This window comes from Symphalangus syndactylus, chromosome 2, assembly GCF_028878055.3.
Source record: "Symphalangus syndactylus isolate Jambi chromosome 2, NHGRI_mSymSyn1-v2.1_pri, whole genome shotgun sequence".
In the NCBI taxonomy this organism is placed as follows: Eukaryota; Metazoa; Chordata; class Mammalia; order Primates; family Hylobatidae; genus Symphalangus; species Symphalangus syndactylus.
The window spans coordinates 46,728,890-46,750,348 of NC_072424.2; the positions used below are offsets into that span (position 1 = coordinate 46,728,890).

General features: G+C 39.5%; 1 protein-coding gene across 5 annotated transcripts in view; it reads right to left on the bottom strand.

Annotated features, from left to right (window-relative positions):
• The window catches only part of BTAF1 (B-TFIID TATA-box binding protein associated factor 1), a 107,914-nt gene extending 87,694 nt beyond the window's left edge, over window positions 1-20,220 (bottom strand). For 2 of the 5 annotated variants that reach the window (XM_055255677.2, XM_063629774.1), the window contains exons 1-4: window positions 19,575-19,894; window positions 7,291-7,414; window positions 2,690-2,804; window positions 233-379 (exon numbers count right to left, since the gene is read on the bottom strand). In XM_055255677.2, the coding sequence (XP_055111652.1) occupies window positions 233-379; window positions 2,690-2,804; window positions 7,291-7,414; window positions 19,575-19,588 (400 nt within the window). In that variant the 5' untranslated portion in view covers window positions 19,589-19,894. Of the gene's footprint in view, window positions 1-232; window positions 380-2,689; window positions 2,805-7,290; window positions 7,415-19,574 lie in introns of those variants that run through there. The other 3 variants (XM_055255666.2, XM_063629770.1, XM_055255686.2) reach the window with 3 other exon arrangements.
• Between the last annotated feature and the right edge of the window lie 1,239 nt (window positions 20,221-21,459).

Sequence of the window (21,459 nt, forward strand, 5' to 3'; positions counted from 1 at the left end):
AACTAATGGTGCACATATTCACTTAAAGGAGGAAAAATACTCATACTGTAGCTTTAAACCAAATACTGCTGGGTTACCTTCCCCATTCATAGCATCCCCCGCCACTTGCAAACTTCAGTTCATTTACATTGCATGACACGTTAGTTTATGTGTGACTAATGAACAGCAAACCAAGTGACAAATTAGTTTGAAAAAACAAATTTTAGACTTTCTTCTCAGAACCACTACAGACCTGATTTTTCATCTTGGACTTCAAATTCGGCACCAGCAGATCCCAGGAGTGATGCACCATGTTGTAACAATCTACATATATCAAATCTGTCAAAATTCAATCGCTCTGTAGTAGGTGAATCTTCCATAGAACTTTCGGAAGTAGGTTCTACATGAGGTTTAAAAATATTAATTTGACCATATAGCCAAAGTGCAGAATGAAAGAAAATAGCGTATCATTACTTGGGTTGCATGGGTTACACACAACACACACACACACACACACACACAAACTTTTTTTTTTAAGAAGTGAGGTCTTGCTCTGTTGCCCAGGCCGGAGTGTAGTGGCATAATCACAGCTCACTGTATCCTCGAACTCCTGGGATCAAGGACTCCTTCTGCCTCAGCCTCCAGAGTAGCTAGGACTACAGGTGCACACAACCACGCCTAGTAAGTGTTTTTTATTTATTTTTGTAGAGACAAGGGTCTCACCATCTTGCCCCAGGCTGGTCTCAAACTCTGGGGCTCAAGTAATCCTCCTGCCTCAACTTCCCAAAGTGCTGGAATTTACAGGCATGAGCCACTGTACCCGGATAGTAATATTTTGGGAAAAGTAAAAGTGGAGGAAGTAGAAAAGCTACTGTGGGTTTCTGATCAGTTCTTAGTTGTCGGTGAATAAGTTGGTGGTTCCTTTTCCACAGGCCATCAGATGTTAGTGAGTATACGTGTAACTGTGTCCAACCACAAAAGCAAAATGTTATTTATATAAATGCATTCCCATGTTAAAATGTATATGTTAAATATCATGCTGTCTCCACTTACTGTTAGAGTTTAAAAATACCAAGGTAACAGCATGAGTTTATTATAGTGCTCAGTTAGAAGACAAAAATATTCACAGAATGTATTCATGAATAAGGCTAATAAGAATCATCCCTCCCCATACCTGAGGAACAGGCTGAGCCACAAAGCAACTATGCATTCAACAGGACTCAGTTCCCATACTCTGGGCAAATAAGAATCTCCTGGTAACTTGCTAAAATCATATATCCACGTGAGGTCTAAAAACATATATAACATGTTCTGTATTCCTTCCTCAAAAAGCTATACGTTATAAATGTTAAAATATAATTACTTACTGACTTAATAGTTTGTTTAGCTGGCATCTGCATGAAATTCATCTGTAAACTAAAGTATAACTGCTTAACTTAAAAGGAATTTCTATTAGTATTTTAAGTTTTCTAGTGATGATAAGCAAATTCATTTACTAAAAATTTTAAAGCTAGTTAAAAATTTAATGCTAGCTTAATACTAGTTTTTTAAAAAAAAATTTAGTCTTTGAAAAATGGAACTAAGTTGTACCATCTTTACGTACCAAACTAAGTGGGGATAACAAGCTGAAAAGGAAAAGGCTCTTTTCTAAAACAAGTTATAACTTCTCTAGTCACACATTTCATTTAATGAGAGAAGACAAATTAACAAAATAACTCAAAATAACAGGTATCAGCAAATATAAAGCAACAGTTTCAGGCAAGCTAAGATTTATGATAAAAGTGATGTTATTAAAGTGAGTTGAGGCCGGGCACAGTGGCTCATGCCTGTAATCCCAGTACTTTGGAGGCTGAGGTGGGCCTCAGCTTGAGACTAAATCATGCTTGAGTTTGACTAAATTCAAACCCCGCCCCCCTGAGCCTGGCCAACAAAGCAAAACCCAATCTCTACTAAAAATACAAAATTAGCTGGACATGGTGGTGCACACCTGTAATCCCAGCTACTTGGGAGGCTGAGGCACGAGAATCGCTTGAACCCAGGAGGCGGAAGCTGCAGTGAGCCAAGACTGTGCCACTGCACTCCAGCCTGGGTGACACAGTGAGACTCTGTCTCAAAAAAATAAAATAAAAGTCAGTTGAAAACGAATCTAGTTGTACCATTAAATTTTGATTTAATTAAAATGGGCAACTTTCCAGCTTTTCAAAAGATATAATTTGTTTTTAAGTGTCATTACAGGCAATCAGAACACATTTTTTCCCACTACAAGAAATCCAAAAAAGGGCACATAAAAAACAAGACTTAACATTCCAAATATCCATATATAATTGTGCTTAAATGCAGAAGATAACTACCCTATACTATTCTCCCAGCAACAAGAAAAAAATAGACTTTCAAATATTTACATTGTACTGATTTAACTTCTTTTTTTTAGAATGTCAATTACTTGAAGGGAAGTAATAACCCTTGTAAATCAAGCATACTATAGAATTTGTAATTTAAAATGTATACGAAAACATTTTCTATATCCAGTAGTTTTTTTTTTTAATATGGTGAAAAATCACCTTATTCACTATCATTTCCTGACAAAGCTGTACCTAAAAGCGTGGAAATTAAGACTTTAAAACGGAAATTATTAAAATACAAAATGCATATTATAATTAATTCTACAGTTAGGTTTTTACTTAAAACTACTTTCTCCACTTAAAAGCACCTTGTCTGGTTCTCGGCACTGGATTCCACTCAGGTACATTTTTCACTATAGCTTCAACAGCTTGTCCTGCTGCAATCCGGGTATCCCAATTTGCACTCCTTAAATATATCAACACCTTAAAAATTATAAAATAAAAGTTACGTATACAAAAATATTGTTTGTGCAAGGTAGCCAGAACAAAGAAATACAAATTTACTTGTTATTAATGTATAATTTGGCAGCCATCCAAATACATATAAAACACCTTAGAATTATTAAATTTATTTACAAGATTCTATCATTCACAGAAAAATCACTACCACCTTAAAAAGGGGATTTAAGAAACCTGTGGCCAGGCACAGTGGCTCACGCCTATAATCCCAGCACTTTGGGAGGCCAAGGTGGGCAGATCACCTGAGGTCAGGAGTTCAAGATCAGCTTGGCCAACATGGTGAAACTCCATCTCTACAAAAAATACAAAATTAGCCAGGCACGGTGGCATGTGCTTGTCATCCCGGCTACCTGGGAGGCTGAGACAGGAGAATCACTTGAACCTGGGAGGCAGAGGTTGCGGTGAGCCGAGACAGTGCCACTGCACTCCAACCTGGGCAACAAGAGCAACTCTGTCTCAAAAAAAAAAAAAAAAAAAAAGAAATTTGTAATAAAAGAATGTTTAACTGCATTTTAAAAATAACAGCCATTTGGCTGGGCGCGGTGGCTCACGCTTGTAATCCCAGCACTTTGGGAGGCTGAGGCGGGCGGATCACGAGGTCAGGAGATCAAGACCACGGTGAAACCCCGTCTCTACTAAAAATACAAAAACAAATTAGCCGGGCGTGGTGGCGGGTGCCTGTAGTCCCAGCTACTCGGAGAGGCTGAGGCAGGAGAATGGCGTGAACCCAGGAGGCAGAGCTAGCAGTGAGCCAAGATCGTGCCACTGCACTCCAGCCTGGGTGACAGAGCGAGACTCCGTCTCAAAAAAAAAAAAAAAAAAAACAGCCATTTAACATACTAAAAAGCAAAGTACATATTATTCATTAAGTCCCATTACTTAATACAAAGAATTGAAAGTTACAAAAACTCAAGTTCAGTATGGTTGTAAGATATAAGATCAATACACAAAATCAATTGTATTTCCACGTATTAAACAATCTGAAAATGAAATTAAGAAAACCATGCCATTTACAGTAGCATCAGAATGTAGAAAATACTTAAGAATAAATTTATCAGAAGCAGTGTATGACTTGTACAATGAAAGCTACAAAACACTAAAAATATTGTTGAAGAAATTAAAGATCTAAATAGACACCTTGTGTTCACAGATTCAAAGACTGAAGATTGTTACAACAGCAATATATTCTAAATTAATCAAGAGATTCAACACAATTCCTATCAAAATCCCAGCTTTTTTTTTTTTTTTTTTTTTTTTTGCAGAAATGGACAAGCTGATCCTAAAATGTATATGCAAATGCAAGGGACTCAGAATTACCAAAACAATCTTGAAAAATAAAATTTAGTAGACTCACACTTTTTTTATTTTTATTTTTTAGAGATGGGCTCTCTATGGTACCCAGACTGAAATGCAGTGTCTTAGTCACAGGTGCAATCATAGCACACTGCAGCCTCAAACTCCTGGCCTCAAGCTATTCTCCTGTCTCAGTCTCTTGAGTAGCTGTGCCTACAGGCATGTACCACCACACTCGGAAACATACACTTCTTGACTTCAAAACTTTCTACAAAGCAACAGTAATCAAGACAGTGTCGTACTGGCAAAATGACAGACATACAAATCAGTGGAACAGAATTAAGAGTTCATAAACAACCTATGTCTATGGTCAACTGACTTTCAACAAAGGTGTTGAGACAATTCAATGGAGAAGTCTTTTCAACAAATGGTGGTGGGATAACTGGAAAGCCACATGTAAAAGAATGATGTTGAACACCCACCTCATAACATATACAAAAATTAACTAAAAAAACTGACCACAGAACCCAAAAGTAAGAGCTAAAACTATAAAACTCTTAGAGGAGAACTTAGGGGTAAATCTTTGTCACCTTGGATTAGGCAATGGTTTCTTAGATATGACACCAAAAGCAGAAGTGATGTTCAAGAAAGTAAAAAGACAGGTCATAGAAGAGTATATTTCCAAATCAAATACCTATTTCCTAATCATATACCTCTGTATAGTTTGGATACCTTGTATATGAAGAACTATACCATACGAAGAACTTTCGCAACTCATAATAAAACGACGAATAACCCAATTTTAAAATGGGCAAGGGATCTGAGTAGACATTTCTCCAAAGAAGATATACAAATTTATTGCTTCTCTGCTTTTTGGCTAAGATCAAGTGAAGACATGCAAATGAATAATAAATACATATGCCTGATATCATTAGTCATCAGGGAAATGCAAATCAAACCCCTTCATATCCAGTAGGATAGCTACAATCAAAAAGTCAGTTAAGAAGTATTGACAAGGATGTGGAGAAATCTAAGTTCTCATACACTACTGTTGAAAACATAAATAATGGGACCATTTTGGAAAATAGTTTGGCAGTTCCTCATAAAGTTACCATATGGTACAGTAATTCTACTCCTAGGTATATATATACTCTGGAGAATGGAAAAAACCTCCAAAATTTTGTACACAAATTTTCATAGCAGCATTTTTCATAATACAGTAGCCAAAAAGTGAAAACAACCCAAATATTCATCAACCAAAAAATCAGTAAGATGTACACATGTATACCCACGCAATGGAATATTATTTGGCAATAAAAATGAATATACATGCTACAATATAAAAACATTATTTTGAGCAAAAGAAATCAATCACAATAGATTACAATTCATTTTATATAAAATGTTCACGATAGGCAAATCTTCCTACAAAGTTTAGTGGTTCTCGAGGATCTGGACATGAGTGAAGGAGTATTGAAGAGTGACTGCTAGTAGGTATGAGGTTTCTTTTTGTGGTGATAAAATGTTTTAAAATTAGAGTATGGTAATGGCTACTGTACACAACGTTAATATACTAAATACCACTAAATTGACACTCATGGTATGTAAATTATATTTCAATAAAGCTGTTTAAGAAACAAAACTGGCCGGGTGCGGTGGCTCACACCTGCAATCCCAGCACTTTGGGAGGCCGAGGTGGGAGGATCACGAGGTCAAGAGATCAAGACCATCCTGGCCAACATGGTGAACCCCTTCTCTACTAAAAACACAAAAATTAGCTGGGCATGGTGGTGTGTGCCTGTAGTCCCAGCTACTCGGGAGGCTAAGGCAGGAGAATCGCCTGAACCCAGGAGGCAGAGGTTGCAGTGAGCCGAGATCATGCCACTGCACTCCAGCCTGAGACTCCGTCTCAAAAAAAAAAGAAACAAAACCAACAGGCAACAGGAAAACGCTGACAGCAAGGAAAAAGGAAAGATGGTGAGACAGTGCTAAAGGCAAACTTTGCCTCTTTGGGAATGATTTGATGGTAGCCAATATGCTGAGGTCTGAGTGAAGAAGACCAGAACTCACTTGGAAGGCTGGTAAACTTTTCTCAGTTCAGCACAGATGGGGTCTGTTCATTGTTTCACAGTTTCAGGTCATTCAGTCCTCCGTTTCCTCCCTTGGGCTGAGGAGAAGAAATGTGTTGCCTCTCTCTGTCTCCACCTTACACACGAATACTGCCTAATATGCATCCTTCTTCATTCTAAGAACGTGGAGCCTGTAGGTATCAAATCACTGTCTCTCCATCTACATCCTAGTTAGAAAGTTCTGATAATATCTAAGGGGGAATTACGTTGGAAAGAGAGTCACTGTTAGTCCTTGTGGTAGCAACCACACAGTACAGATGTGTGTATGTTGAGAAAGGGCTTAGAACTTCCACTCATACTCTGTAACAGAGATGGGCAGATGAGAACGAAAAAAGGGGGTCAAACTGAAAAGAGAGAGAGATCCTGGGGCTCCCAATATCTGGGCAATCACATTGCTCCCCTACCCTATCCTGTATCTACCTCCCCAACTCCCCTCCTACACAAAGCACTCCTGCTTTACTCTGCACATCAGGAAATTAAATGTGTAGAATTTGCCACTTATTATCATACAGGTACACTTCAATAAGCATACAGAGTTCAGTAAAAATACAGCAGTTGCTTAACGGAAGAAAATGGACTAGGATTATGAAAACACTGATCCACCAAAGCAGAAAGCCTTCATTTTCAAACAGCTGATAACTAAGAATGTAACAAGACTCCAGCTTCTCATGTATTTCAATCACTGCCCATGAGTACTCATCCATTTGAAGACTACCAACTATGATATAATTATTAGTCATTAAGAACAAGTTAGACCACTAACAAACCAGATAAACAACTTAGTTCATTACCAAACTGGGACAGATTCAAATTTGTGCCAAAGGCAAAAGGATCTATACTCAAATTCCTTAAACTACTAAACTTGATTTAAAAAAAAAAAAAAAGTTTAAGTCTTGTGACCAGAAAAAAAAAAAAGAAATAGCAAAAATGTTTAAAAATTAAGATGATGTTTACCTTTATTTTCGTGTTCCTATTCATGAATAAGTCTCTACAATTGTATTATGCTAAAAGAAAAAAAAAGTTCTTACTTTAGACAGGAGATTATTTAGTTCATGGGGATGAAGCTTCACCACTTCTCCAAGTTGCTGTGCAGCAGCTTTTCTTGTAACAGGAGTAGTGCCAGTATCCAGTAAAATAAAAAGGCGATCGAGCCTGAAATAACAAAAATACAATGGTTATTCTGAAATGTTTTTCCTCATATGCACGAGTTTGAGTCAATAAATGTACTGAGCAGATGCTACAAATGAAGACCTAGGCTAACATAAATGAGCCCCGGAAGGACATTATGGTGAAATAAGCCAGACACGGAAAGATAAATGCTGCATATTCTCACTCATAAATGGAAGCTAAAAAGTCGATCTCATAGAAGTCAAGAGTAGAATAGTGGTTACTAGCGGCTGGGAAGGGTAGGAAAGGCAAGAGGGATGGGGGAGGCTAGTTAACCTTCTATTTGCAGCTAAATAGAAGAAACAAGTTCTAGTGTTCTGTGGCACTGCAGAGTGACTAAACAACAATTTACCATATATTTTCAAATAGCTAGAAGAGAGGCATTTTGAATGTTCCCAATACGAAGAAACGGTAAATGTTTAAGGTGAATAATATGCTAATATGATCATTACATTGTATATGTGTATGAAAATATCACACTGTATCCCCATAATAATGTACAATTATCTGTCAATTAAAATAATACTTTTTCTAAAATGGCAAAAATAAAAATAAAAGTGACCTATGCTAGGACTACAAGAGATGCCTAATCGCTACTTTTAAGGAACTTGCTACTGGGGTTGAGGGGAGCAGGTAAGGTAAGGCAAGTACAATAAGATACACGGCAGAAAAAAAAGTACAAAGTGCTTTGAGGATTATGAAAGAAAGGAGCAAATACTATATCCCCAACTATGTAATACTGAAAAGGCTTCATAAAATAAATGGTGTATGAGATGGATCTTAGTGGTAGAAAAGAATTTTAACACTGGTGGAGATTAGGTGGTGAAAGGGAAAGGGGAAGAAATACCTGGAAGAAAGAAAACAAGAACATAACAATAAGAGAAGGGAGAGTATATTCAGGGAAATGAATAACACAGTTTGGTTGTAATTCAGGGTATACTTAAGAGAAGAGTGGGAGATACAGCTACAGAAGTAGCTGGAACCCTACTGTGGAGACCTTTTAATGAACTTGCAACCATGAAGGTCTTGGGTCAAGAAACTAATAGAACTGAAACTATGCTTTAGGAAGATTAATCTGGGAGCAGTGTGATACATGAAGTAAAATGGGAAGAAACTCAGCTGGGCGTGGTCATGTCTGTAATCCCAGCACTTTGGGAGGTCAAGGTGGGAGGATCACTTGAGGTCAGAAGTTCGAGACCAGCCTGGCCATCACGGTTAAACCCCACCTCTACTAAAAATACAAAAATCAGCCAGGTGTAGTGGCATCCACCTGTAGTCCCAGCTACTAGGGGGGCTGAGGCAGGAGAATTGCTTCTGAACCCGGGAGGCAGAGGTTGTAACGAGCTGAGATCGTACCACTGCACTCCAGCTTGGGTGACAGAGTGAGACTGTGTCTTAAAAAAAGCAAAATTAAATCAAAATAGATTAAAGTCTTAAATCTAAGACCTCAAACTATGAAGCTAGTGATACAAAGAGAGTAATACAACACAGTTAATTTCTAATGACATTCTAAAATTAATTTACTTTACACATACACTATGCACAGACATATCCAATCTTTTGACACCATATTTCTCCTTCCTCATTCAAGGCTATCTAAACACTTGCCTTTACCCATTCATTCACTGGCTTTTGCTATAGGATTGGTGAACAGTCAATCAGACAAGATAGTAGGACCAAGAAAGGGGAAAAAACGGTTTCTTGACCTACTTTTATCTTGATACCATCCCCCTCCTATCCTCATTCAATTATCCTTTCTCCAATATCTCAGATCAGTGTTACTAATCCATTCCCTTCTTCCAATATGCAGAGCTCTCTCTCTACTGAGAAAATAAACTGCTTGATCTCCACTCTCTAGAATACTTTAACTGCCAAGTATCTTGAACAAGTGTTTAATATATCATTTCCTCATCATACACAATTTAATCCATATAAATCGAGGTTCCATCTTTCCATACCAAAATACCACACCTGAAGGTCACCAATGAACTCTTAGGCTCCAAATCCAATAGTTTTTTACAAGGCCAATTTTTCTTGACTCTTCTTTGACACCTGCGACCAGCAAGCACCCCATTCTTGGACAATACTTTCCTTCCTAAGTTGCACATTATATTACCCTGTTCTCCAAACTCTTCTTTCCTTAGTTCTCTTTTTCTTAATACTCTTAATATGAATATCGGGAGAATACTCATATTCAATCCTTGGCTGCTCAACTCCCATCAGTTTCTCCCTGAGGAAACTGTATACTGTTATTTGTTTAAATTATATCCAGAACAAATAGTCCCCAAATCCAGGCCATCTGAGAGTGCCAGTTTCACACTCCCAACCGCCTTGTCATCCTGTTGCCAGATTAACTTCCTAAAACGCCCTCTGAATAAATCACTACCTTACTCTAAAACTTTCAATGGCTCACACTTATCTACCAGAAAGTAATCCAAAACAAAAAGTATCTCCCAAATGTGGGTGTTTCTGGTTTCCACAATTTTGTCTATACTGTTTCCTCCACTCAGAATGTCTCTCACACCCCTCCAAGCTAGGGTTACAGTGGCTCGCCCCTCCGTGAGGGGGTGGTTTCCTGGCCAGTTTCTGCCAGATCGCCAGAATGGTCACTGGTTGGGGTTGCAGTGGGTACGTACTCTGCCTCACTGCAACAGCAGGCAGCTGTGCAGATATAATGACCCCAGGTGTGAGACTGGGAACTGTTGGTGGGAGGCACAGCTGAGAATATGGGTATATCACCTGGAATTTAACAAGATACACCATTAGAGGTGATCTTCAGGTGTGCCTGAGCTTGCTTCTCTAACAAGAGAATAAAATGTGCTAGGGCAAACAAAATATTTTTCTCTTTGTTCAACTTTTCAGCTAGCTCCCATCCATCAAGATTCAGCTGAAGTTCTTCACCTTCTTGAAACCATTTCAAACTACTATGCAACAGAGATTACTTCCTTTTCTGAAACCCACATGAATTCTCATCTTGAACAGCTACTTATTTATTATATTTTTTTGTGGCATCTCTCACATTAATTTGTCATATGAGGTCTAATTTTCCTCATTAGGCTTCATCTCCTTCAATCATTCTTTTTGTCTCGCACAACACTTTGCACAGTATTCAAATATTTGTTATGTAGTTGACATTTACTGTAACTAAAACTATACTTAAGGAAAAGTTCAAGTTTCTTGGGGACAAGTTTAAGAACCAACTTTAAGGAAAGAAGTATTTTATATTACCTTTTTTTTCCTGCTTCCTTTGAGAAACATCCTTAATCTGTGATAGCAGTATTACATAAAAAACCAGTTGGTAATGTAATGCTTCAGTAAGTGAAAAGATCAGCACAGCAGTACTTCAGCATTCTGAACAAGGCAGTTACGCTTGTCCCAAATAGCAAACTGAAAAATGCCATGCAACAGGCACTGTATTCCTTCAATAATTTCCATCCTTCCTAAACTTTCCTTTGGTCCTCTGCTACCCAGCTTCACTTAGAACTCCTGCCCAAAGACCTCAGACTCCTCTCTAACCTAATTGCTGATCCTGTCCCACAGCCACACAGTTCCTCTTGCCTCTCCTTTTTGCAGATCCTTTTATTCCAGTGCCATGTCAGGTCCCCTTTGCTCTCCCACCAGCCAAATGCCCTGAGGGTAGCAGATCAGCTCATTCTCTCATCCATTCCAAGCCTGTTTATCCTTACTTCTTCCACTTTGGATGGTAACCAAAATTGCCTCCCTGAATAGAGAAATGGAGACACACGAATGCTTCTTTGATTCTCTTGACTTAAAGCCACTTTCGTAGTTCTCCATTCCTCTCTCCAGGACAGCAGATTGGACACCACATAAAAGGAAGAACAAAGAGATGAGCAGACAAAGATCTGACAAGAGGGCAGTCTGACCTGTTATCTCAGGGTAGCCAGCTATGAGGCAAGCAGGGTAAGCATCAGGGCCAGGCCACAATGGAAAAGGCTGGTACAGTGAACTGGTGGGGAAGAGGAAAAGAACGTGAGACAGAGTCAGTATTATGTTGGAGGGTAGACAGGGCCCTTGGTGAGGGAGAGGTCTGAAGGAATCTAGATGGTCAGAAGAGAAGGGAAAGTTAAAAGGAGGGCTGACTGAGGGAACACAGTACTTACTCCCATACTACTTTTGGCTAAAATCTCTGTTGCACACAGCTAGCAGGAAAAAATAACATTCTTCATTCTCTGAAGGACAGACAGACAGATGGAGGAGACACAGGTAACAGACGTCAAGTTGCATAGAAGGTACCAAAGACTATAGAAGAATAAGTAAAACATAAGAAAATTATATTTTATAATATCCACTGGTTATAAATTTATTGAGTAAGAAATCTGGCCCATTTTCAATCTGGATGTCAATTCCGAGAAATAACTAAACAAGATACGATTCATGTAACCTGTGATTTCAGGCAACTGTTCTAAAGACTGCCTAGAAAAAGGAAAGAGTACACAGAAGTTAGTAGAGGTTATGCTAGCAGTTGCAATCTAACCCCTCTCCTCTCCAGATGTTTGCATTATGTTAATTCGTAACAGTAAAGCCATAAAAATAAACAGAAAGAAATGCCATGCATTTTAAACAATAAAACATGTCCTAGATTACTATGTCATAGTTAATAAACAAATTACATGCTGTATATCCACTCTAAAACATCTCGGGGGGGAGGGGCAAAAAGCCTCACTGATAATTTTCGAAATAAATTTAACCTCTCTGATAAATTAGGGAAGGTCAAGTGACAGAATACCTCACAGAGATAGCTTTGTGGCCTTAACTAAAAAAGCATGATCAGTCAAGAGTATCCATTTAGTTATACATTTTTTACACGTGGCAAAAGTACAGTAAAATTTTAAATATAGATGATTTGAATGTTTTCTGTGTTACTCAAGAAATAAGGAAAGATAATGACCATAACTTAGTACAGTGTACAGTGTGAACTTCATACATGGAACTTAATACAGTGTACGTATTATCACTAAGGTCAAAAGAAACAACTTCCAACAAATTCTCTAGATTAGTGTTTTTAAACATGTACTTTCTAGGTCATGTTGTGGGTAATTTGAAACTATGTTAATGTTATGTTGTTTTAAACATAAAGATATCACACAGAGTACTAAGAATCAATATGAAGGTGTGAAACCATACCAAAGCCAGGTGTAAGGGCAGGTGCATGCTAGATAAGTTACCCCACTCTACCCTAGACCATAAACTCCATGAGAATGGAGAGTACACTTTTTTCTCTGCTATACCTCTAGCACCTATAACATAGAAAGCACTCAGTAAATATTGGTTAAATGAAGAATGGTGAAAATGTACAACCAAGCTATGCTATTTCCTTCAAGACATTTTTTTCTACCCTCCATCCCTGATCGAACAACCTATAGCCTCTTGCGTGACTTTATCTTAATGACGAAACATAGTACATCCTAATCTAGGTTCTTTAGCAGAAGTATGGGTGGTTTTAAAACTTCATATTAATACATATTATGTATTATATGTAAACTTCATAATACATTTTAAAGTGTATTTTTAAATGGTTAAAATAGTCTATTTTTATGTGTGTGTCACAATTAAAAAATTTTTTAAATAATACTTCAAGTACCTTGAGAAATATACCAAAGAAATAAGGAGGAATTTACCATTGGGATTGAAATGGAAAAGCTTTGATAATGCCTCTTCTACTTTTTCTAGTTTATCTCTAAATTTTTAAAAGTATGAGATATTTGATAAATTATAATTTACAATTGTGCCTTCTGTCATCTTATAATGGATTGAAATTAACAATAAGGGCCAGGTGAGGTGGCTCACGCTTGTAATCCCAGCATTTGGGAGGCCAATGTGGGAGGAACGCTTGAGGCAGGAGTTTAAGGCCACCCTGGCCAACACAGAGAGACCCCATCTCTATTTTTAAAAAAGCATTAAAAATAAATTAACAGTCAGGGAGGAACAGGCCTAGAAAACCTATGTTGTCCTTTATTGGTAATTAAGGTAGTTTTTTCTACATTAACATTTTCCTGTCCAGGATCCACTGAACAGCCCCTACATCAAGAAACTTCCTTTTACTTGACAGAATAGGCCTGTTGAAACAATGTTGCTCTGAAGTATCAACAGCGCAAAGAGAAAATTAACAAAATTGAGCAAAGATCTGCTCATATGTAGCAATTTGTTTCTTCCATAAAAGGATGTGTTTTTGTTTTTTCTGAACCCTTTCTGAACACTGTAACATTTTCAAATACAAAGATGTGTGAGAAATCTAAGGTATGGCTTTTAAAACAGTCATATCATAAGTACTGTCTAGACATTTTAGACATGACCTTTACAGCACAGATCGCTGAGGGAAAACTATATATTTTTGAAACTTTCTCTAGCTGATTAAGGAAAAACCATGTTCCTATTAACTAGCCAATGTACAATGATCAGTTCCATTAATTGTGGCATAAACAGGCAAAGGTAGCAAAAACAAGCTGTTTAAAAAATTGTATTAAGTCATGGTTCCCAACACAGCTACAGATTCCCCACCAATGAATAAACCTAAACCAGGTGCAGTGGCTCACACCTGTAATCCCAGCACTTTAGGGGCAAAGCCACGTGGATCACTGGAGCCCAGGAGTTTGCAACCAGCCTGGGCAACATGATGAAATCCCACTTCTACAAAATATACAAAAAAAATTAGCCAGGCATGGTAGTGTGCATCTGTGTTCCTAGCAACTGGGGAGGCTGAGGTGGGAGGATCATTTGAGCCCGCGATTGTGCCACCGCACTCCAGTTTTCCAGCCTGGAGGACAGAGTGAGACTCTGCCTCCAAAATCAAACAAACAAACAACAAAAATGCCTAAGAAATCCATCTAAGGTTGCTTTTTTTTGGGCAGGGGGGATGGATTCTTGCTCTGTTGCCCAGGCTGGAGGGCAGTGGTGCGATCGCGAAGGTTGCTTTTACTGTTGGTGGCAAAATCCTAACTAAGTAATATATGATAATGAGAAAAAGCCTCATAAAGCAAAATAATGGCATTCAAAGATATAACAATTATTATTTAAATTATTCACAAGAAACACAGAAAGCCTGTAACATATACTAATTTGTTGACTTTGTGGAAGCAAGTCAAGTAGCTAGTGAATGACTTTCCAGCATCCGCATCTTAAGGACAACATTGTTCTCTACTCCTACATTTGGATTTTGGGTCTTTTACTAAGGGTTTAAAAGAGTCATAGCATTTTCCAGTGATATTTCATTGCATGTGACACAGAACTTCAAATGCTATGATTGCATTTACAATTTTAGAGAGTAACAAAGTTATTTTTGCAAGATGTAACTCAGCTACAGATCAAGAGTTGGCCATGCATTTCATAATCTGCCACATTCTTACAATTGAAAGTACAGTAAAACCAAGCCTATTAAGCAGGGTCTAAAAAATTTGACCACACAAAATACATCATATCAATTTTGCATTATAAATGGTCATGCCATCACAGAATTTACTGTATTATAAACTTTAAAAAATTATTCTGGCCGGGCTCGGTGGCTCACGCTTGTAATCCCAGCACTTTGGGAGGCCGAGGCGGGCGGACCACGAGGTCAGGAGATCGAGACCACGGTGAAACCCCGTCTCTACTAAAAATACAAAAAAATTAGCCGGGCATGGTGGCGGGCGCCTGCAGTCCCAGCTACTCGGAGAGGCTGAGGCAGGAGAATGGCGTGAACCCGGGAGGCGGAGCTTGCAGTGAGCCGAGATTGCGCCACTGCACTCCAGCCTGGGCGACAGAGCGAGACTCCGTCTCAAAAAAAAAAAAAAAAAAAAAAAAAAATTATTCTAATTTCCTTCCTGTAAGAGATAGCTTTAAAAAGAAAAAAAATTCCAATGATTGCTAAAATTAGAAAATGGCCAATATTAAAAGCTATAGTGAAAGTTTTCCTTACTGCAAAAAAAAAAAAAAAAAAAAAAGAAAAAAGGTAGTTAAACTCAAAAGCACTCACTGAAAAACACTGGAAATAGTCTATTATGCACAAATTACGGTAAAATCATACTCCTACAAATGTAGGAGTAGAGAACAATGTTGTCCTTAAGATGTGGATGCTGGAAAGTCAGCTAGTCATTCACTAGCTACTTGACTTGCTTCCACAAAGTCAACCTCAGCAAAAAACAAATTAGTATATGTTACAGGCTTTCTGTGTTTCTTGTGAATAATTTAAATAATAATTGTTATATCTTTGAATACCATTATTTTGCTTTATGAGGCAACTCATATGGCAACTCAAAAGGTATTAAAGCAAGAAGCAAAATCATTCATTCATTTTTTTTTTTTTAAATGTACTGAACACCCACTAGAAGCCAGGCATTCTGAGGATGGAAAAATCAAAGACACATTTCCTTCTCTCACAGAGTTTATGTTAATCTAGCAAGTAAGAGAACAATTAACCAATTACAAAATATAAATATTATGACTGACAGGAATATGTATTGGTGCAAATAGCTCAGATGAAGTAAAACCAGAGAAAATGTCCTGAACAAGGTGATATATAAGCTTAGATAAAAAAACTGAGGCAGGTGGATTGCCTGAGGTCAGGAGTTCGAGGCCAGCCTGACCAACATGGAGAAACCCCGTCTCTATTAAAAATACAAAATTAGCCAGGCGTGGTGGTGCATGCCTGTAATCCCAGCTACTCGGGAGGCTGAGGCAGGAGAATCGTTTGAACCCGGGAGGCAGAGGTTACGGTGAGCCAAGAACGCACCATTGCACTCCAGTGTGGGCAACAAGAGCAAAACACCGTCTCAAAAAAAAAACAAAAAAACAAAAAAACACTAAGGTCAGAACTAGCCATACCTGAGATGGGGCTAAGAAGTGTTCCAAAGATAAAGAATAGGGGGTAAGAAAATGAATTCTGGGGAGGGTGGAGAATAGGAGAGAAGGTGAAGTGGAAGTACAGAGAACTTGACACAAGATGAATCTAAAAAGATGATGCAGGAACCACAAAGGACCTGGTAAGATAGGTTTGTTTGAGAATGTGGACTTTATCCTAAGGCAACAGGAAACAACTAAAGGGTATTAATTAGAAAGATGACCATGTTCATGTTCAAATCTGCAAATCAGTAAATAATACGACTGAAGTGAAGAATAGATTGGAATGCGACGCCATGGAAGGCAGGAAAAGGAGAGGCTCCTGTCTTGTACTAAACATGTCTAGTCCAAATACCAAATACATTGATACATAAACTTGATATGAGATTTATCAGGTGATACAATGTTTAAGGGGAAGAGTACTTCCTTTCCTAGGGTTGAGTGTATTTTTGTTTTTTTTTTGAGACGGAGTCTCCCTCTGTTGCCCAGGCTGGAGTGCAGTGGCGAAATCTTGGCTCACTGCAAGCTCCGCCTCTCGGGTTCACACCATTCTCCTGCCTCAGCTTGGGATTACAGGCGCCAACCGCCACCACGCCCGGCTAATTTTGTTTGCATTTTTAGTAGAGACGGGGTTTCACCGTGTTAGCCAGGATGGTCTCGATCTCCTAACCTCGTGATCCGCCCGCCTCGGCCTCCCAAAGTGCTGGGATTACAGGTGTGAGCCACCGTGCCCGGCCGAGTGTATATTTTCAAAACACTGGATGTAGCTTTACAGTGACAAAAGGGAAGTGTCTCTCTAAAGGTGTCTTGGACTAGAGATGGTGGCATGTTCTAGGATTGTGGTAACTGGTATAGAAAGAAAAATGATCAGCTGGAGAAAGATTAGAAAGGCAAAATATACAGGATTGGATCTGGTAACTGGCTGGACACGGGGAGTGGGAGGAAAAGGGAAGTCAAAGAATATTCTCAAATTTCTTGACCAGACAATTGAGGGAATAATGGTACTAACTTAACTATTTCCCATCTGTTGGAAATTCTGGTGGAAATGTCCTAAAAATATTACAGTTTCTCTTCAGTTATGCATATGAAATAAACAGTGCAAAAAATATTTTAGATTTGATTTTGGCATATGATTTTTATCTCCTGGGCTATTTTCCACCTATTTTACATAAAATAGTATTAAAATGAGTCTGCACCAACAGGAGAGAAAGGAAGTTTAGTTAGCACAGAACTGTGCTTCGTGCATGGAGAAGGCCAGCTTGAAACTAAAATTTGCCATTCAAAGAAATCCACAGATGAAAAAGTCAAGAATTGACACTACCCCCAAAACACACAAAGTGTCTCAAAATGTTTTCCTTGGGCCTACTACTGAGCCCAAGGAAACTAAGCACAGAAATAGCTCTTTCATAAAAACATGACAGGCTTTTTAAAAAGTGAACAAGAAAAAAATCTACAGAAAAAGAGTGCTACTCTTTGAAACACAACGTCCAGAACAAAAGACGGTACCTTCCAAACCCACTCAGTCATTGAGAAATATTAAGCGTCCTAAACTTCCATAAAGAGATTAGTGTTGGCCGGGCGTGGTGGCTCACGCCTGTAATCTCAGCACTTTGGGAGGCCAAGGCGGGCGGATCACGAGGTCAGGATACCGAGACCATCCTGACTAACACGGTGAAACCCGTCTCTACTAAAAATACAAAAAATTAGCTAGGCGTGGTGGCGGGCACCTGTAGTCCCAGCTACTTGGGAGGCTGAGGCAGGAGAATGGCCTGAACCCAGGAGGCGGAGCTTGCAGTGAGCCGAGATCTCACCACTGCACTCCAGCCTGGGTGACAGAGCCAGATTCCCGTCTCCAAAAAAAAAAAAGAGAGAGAGATTAGTGTTGCCCGAAAATTAGGTTCTTTTTAAACACTTTCATTTTGTCTTTATAAAGCTACATCCAATCCTGTGAAAATACACAAGTTGCTCTAAGAAAGGAAGTACTCATCTCCTTAAACACTATTACCTGATAAATGTTATATTAAGTTTATATATCAATGCATTTACAATGTATATATTCATGCATTTATACCGGAGGTAACAAATTAGAAGATACACCTTTCTATATTTGCAAAAATGTAAAATGTCACTTGTATTCTCTCAAGGCAGTTTTACTAAAAAAAAAAAAGAATTTCCTCACATTGAATAGATTATAAAATAAAAAATCAGATGCCCCATACAACGGTACCTAGCAACCCCCTTCACCCAACTCCCATGGGCTTCTCCCACACACTATTTCATCAGTCATCTAGGGAGTCTGTAAGGAATGGGTTATCCTTTCCCTTGCAAAACAGATAAAACTTGCGCACTTAATATGCTCAAAGAATGTGTTCAGTTAATTATAAAAAAGAATGAAAACTATTTGTTTTCATCACTTATTCCTTCAGTCTATATGGTAAAAGAATCCAATTCTCATTAAAAGTTACCATATCAACTCTAAAGAACTTGGTGAATCCACTCGTTCACTATCACAGAGGAACTATCCCTTAATTACATGTACAGAGGGCCACCCAAATCCGCTTACAAAAGCTTTCCAACCATTCTACCATACTGGAGGAAAAAGTAATGTTTCTCCCATAGCTAGACAAATAAATGTCTTGTTAGTTTTTCTATAGTTTTCCTGGACTTTCCTGTTGACAGGCAACATTTCAAAAGAACATAAGATTTGTGATTTATCTTCCGCGCCTTAGTTACGGAAAATGATGCTAATACGATAACTGGCTTAAGGTTAACAACGCTGACGTTGGAATGTTTACTGCCAAACAAAAGGAGAAATTATACTTAATTTTAAAAAACATCTCAGGAAAGAATATACCCCTAAGAACGTGAATTAAAACTGTTAACATAATTAGACGGTCTCTTAGATAATAGTAATTCAGGTTTCCCCTCCATCGACAGTAACTACCAAGTTTTCCCATGAAATGGAGGTTAGGGACCAGCCTTAGAATACTGAGAAAGATAAGAGACTCTCCTAGAATCGAAAGAGGGAAGAGAAACCAGAGAACAGAAACATGGTGAGGAAAGAGAAAAAAACAGCTCTAACGTGCCAAAGGGTCTATTAACAAGAAAAAGGCATTATTGAACCGATTTCCCCAGGAGTAACCCGAGCCCAAACCCCCGCCGACCACGGTGCGAACTCCGAAGTCTACTGAAGAAAGCGCCAGAGCCCAGTGACAATGAGAACCGCACTTCTCTAGGAGTGGGGGCTCTGAGAGGAGACCGTGCCTTGCCTGAGTCGCCTTCCAGTTCGCTCGTCAGGAGCGAGACCCACCTGGAGACCGCCATGGCCGGGCACCGGCGGTTCGGAGCTCCCCGCGACCTACGCGCCGCGCAGCTGAGGCGCTAGTTTCCAGAGAGCTGAGCGGCGCAGGCCCAGGCCGCGGAGCACAGGGGAGCGGCCGGTGCGGCGTGGGGCGTTCCAGCGCAGGCCCTCGGGCATCTGCCCTGCCGCCTACCCGAGCTCGTCCCCGCGGCGGCCGGGAAGCAGGCGTCCAAGACGGTAGCGGAGGCGGCAGTCCTCCGACCCGCACGACTTCAAACCGGGTACCCTCAGCTCCGCTCTTTGCTGACGCGGGCGTCGGCACGCACAACTGAGCGTCAGCGCGCCGGAAGTGACGTAAGGTCACCGACAGGGGCTCAGCTCGGCGCGAGCGCCTCAGGTTTGGTGGCACGCGCCTAAATAAAAGCGCTTTGTGCTGATATGGAGAGGATGTCTAGTCTTAAAACTAGAGAAGGAGGTGAAATAAGGGTCCCCTTATTTGACAGAGAAGGAAAAAGGCGATTTAGTCCAAGTCCTGGAACTTCAAAAGCTTGGTTTCTAATTCCATACTACCCAGATTCTGCTTGCCACCATACTGCTTCTAGGAAGCAAGATCAGAAGGACTTTAACATGCTCTTGTCCAGGTGGTGAAGCCAGTGGGAGGAGTGAAAGCAAGAAGTCGCTATGACACTGAAGAAATGGCTCAGATGTTTGTCATTATTTACCAGAAGTTCTGCCTAGGTATTGGAGAGAAGGTCTTCTGACCAACAATTTTGCCAAGTTAACATTTCTCAATTGTTTATGTTGTTTGTACCATCATTTTCTCAGCCAGCCAGATTTGAAAACTACCATTTTTAAACATTTGTTCCTTTGGGGAACTTACCTGGCTTTTCAATATTTTTAAGTTCATTAGGCTTTTAAACACTTCTGCCAGGCGCTTATCATCTTACACTTGATTTTTTTTTTTTTTGACCGAGTTTCACTCTGTCGCCCAGGCTGGAGTGCAGTGGCGCGATCTCGGCTCACTGCCAACCTGCGCTTCCCGGGTTCAAGCGATTCTAAATGTGCCTCAACCTCCCGAGTAGCTGGGAGGCACACGGGCCCCACGCCTGGCCAAATTTTTTGTATTTTTTAGTAGAGACGGGGTTTCGCCGTGTTGGCCAGGCTGGTCTGCTCCTGGCCTCAAGTGATCCGCCCGCCTCGGCCTCCCAAAGTGCTAGGATTACAGGTGTGAGCCACTGCGCCCGGCCCTTAAACTTGATTTTTATGCTAGTAGTCAAAATAATATTTCTCCAATTTTCAATTCAGCCCATTTTATAGGCCACCAACAGATTAATCTTCAAAAAACCTCACTGCTTTTTATCATGTCGCTCCTATGCTTATAAAGCATGTCCATTGGCTTCTCATTACCTGAAGAGGCTATGTCTCAATCCTTGAGTCTGTTTTTCATCTGTAAAATGAGGCTAATGAGAAGCACTGCAGAAGATTGTGGGAATAAAATGAGGTCATGGATCTAGAAGAGCTTACAAGAACTTTGTAAACCATAAAGTAGTATATATGTATGTAAAGAGAAAGCAACTAACAAGTACCTGCTGTGTGCTGGGCACATGACATGCATTATCCATATAATTTGTAGGGAAACCCTGAAAAGTTAGTTTTAATCTTCGTGGACAAGGAAACTAAGCTCAGAAAGGTTAAGTAATTTGCCTCCAGGTTCAAGCTAGTAATAATATTTATTGTCCAGTCATTCAACAAATGTTTGTCACCTCTCTGTACCAGAAACTCTGCTTGGCGGTGTTTATGCTATTAACATCTAATCAAGTTGATGTTCAAGATATTTTTACACTTTCACTTTAGTCGCCTACTTGCCTCATCGCTTTATCTCCCACCATTCAAT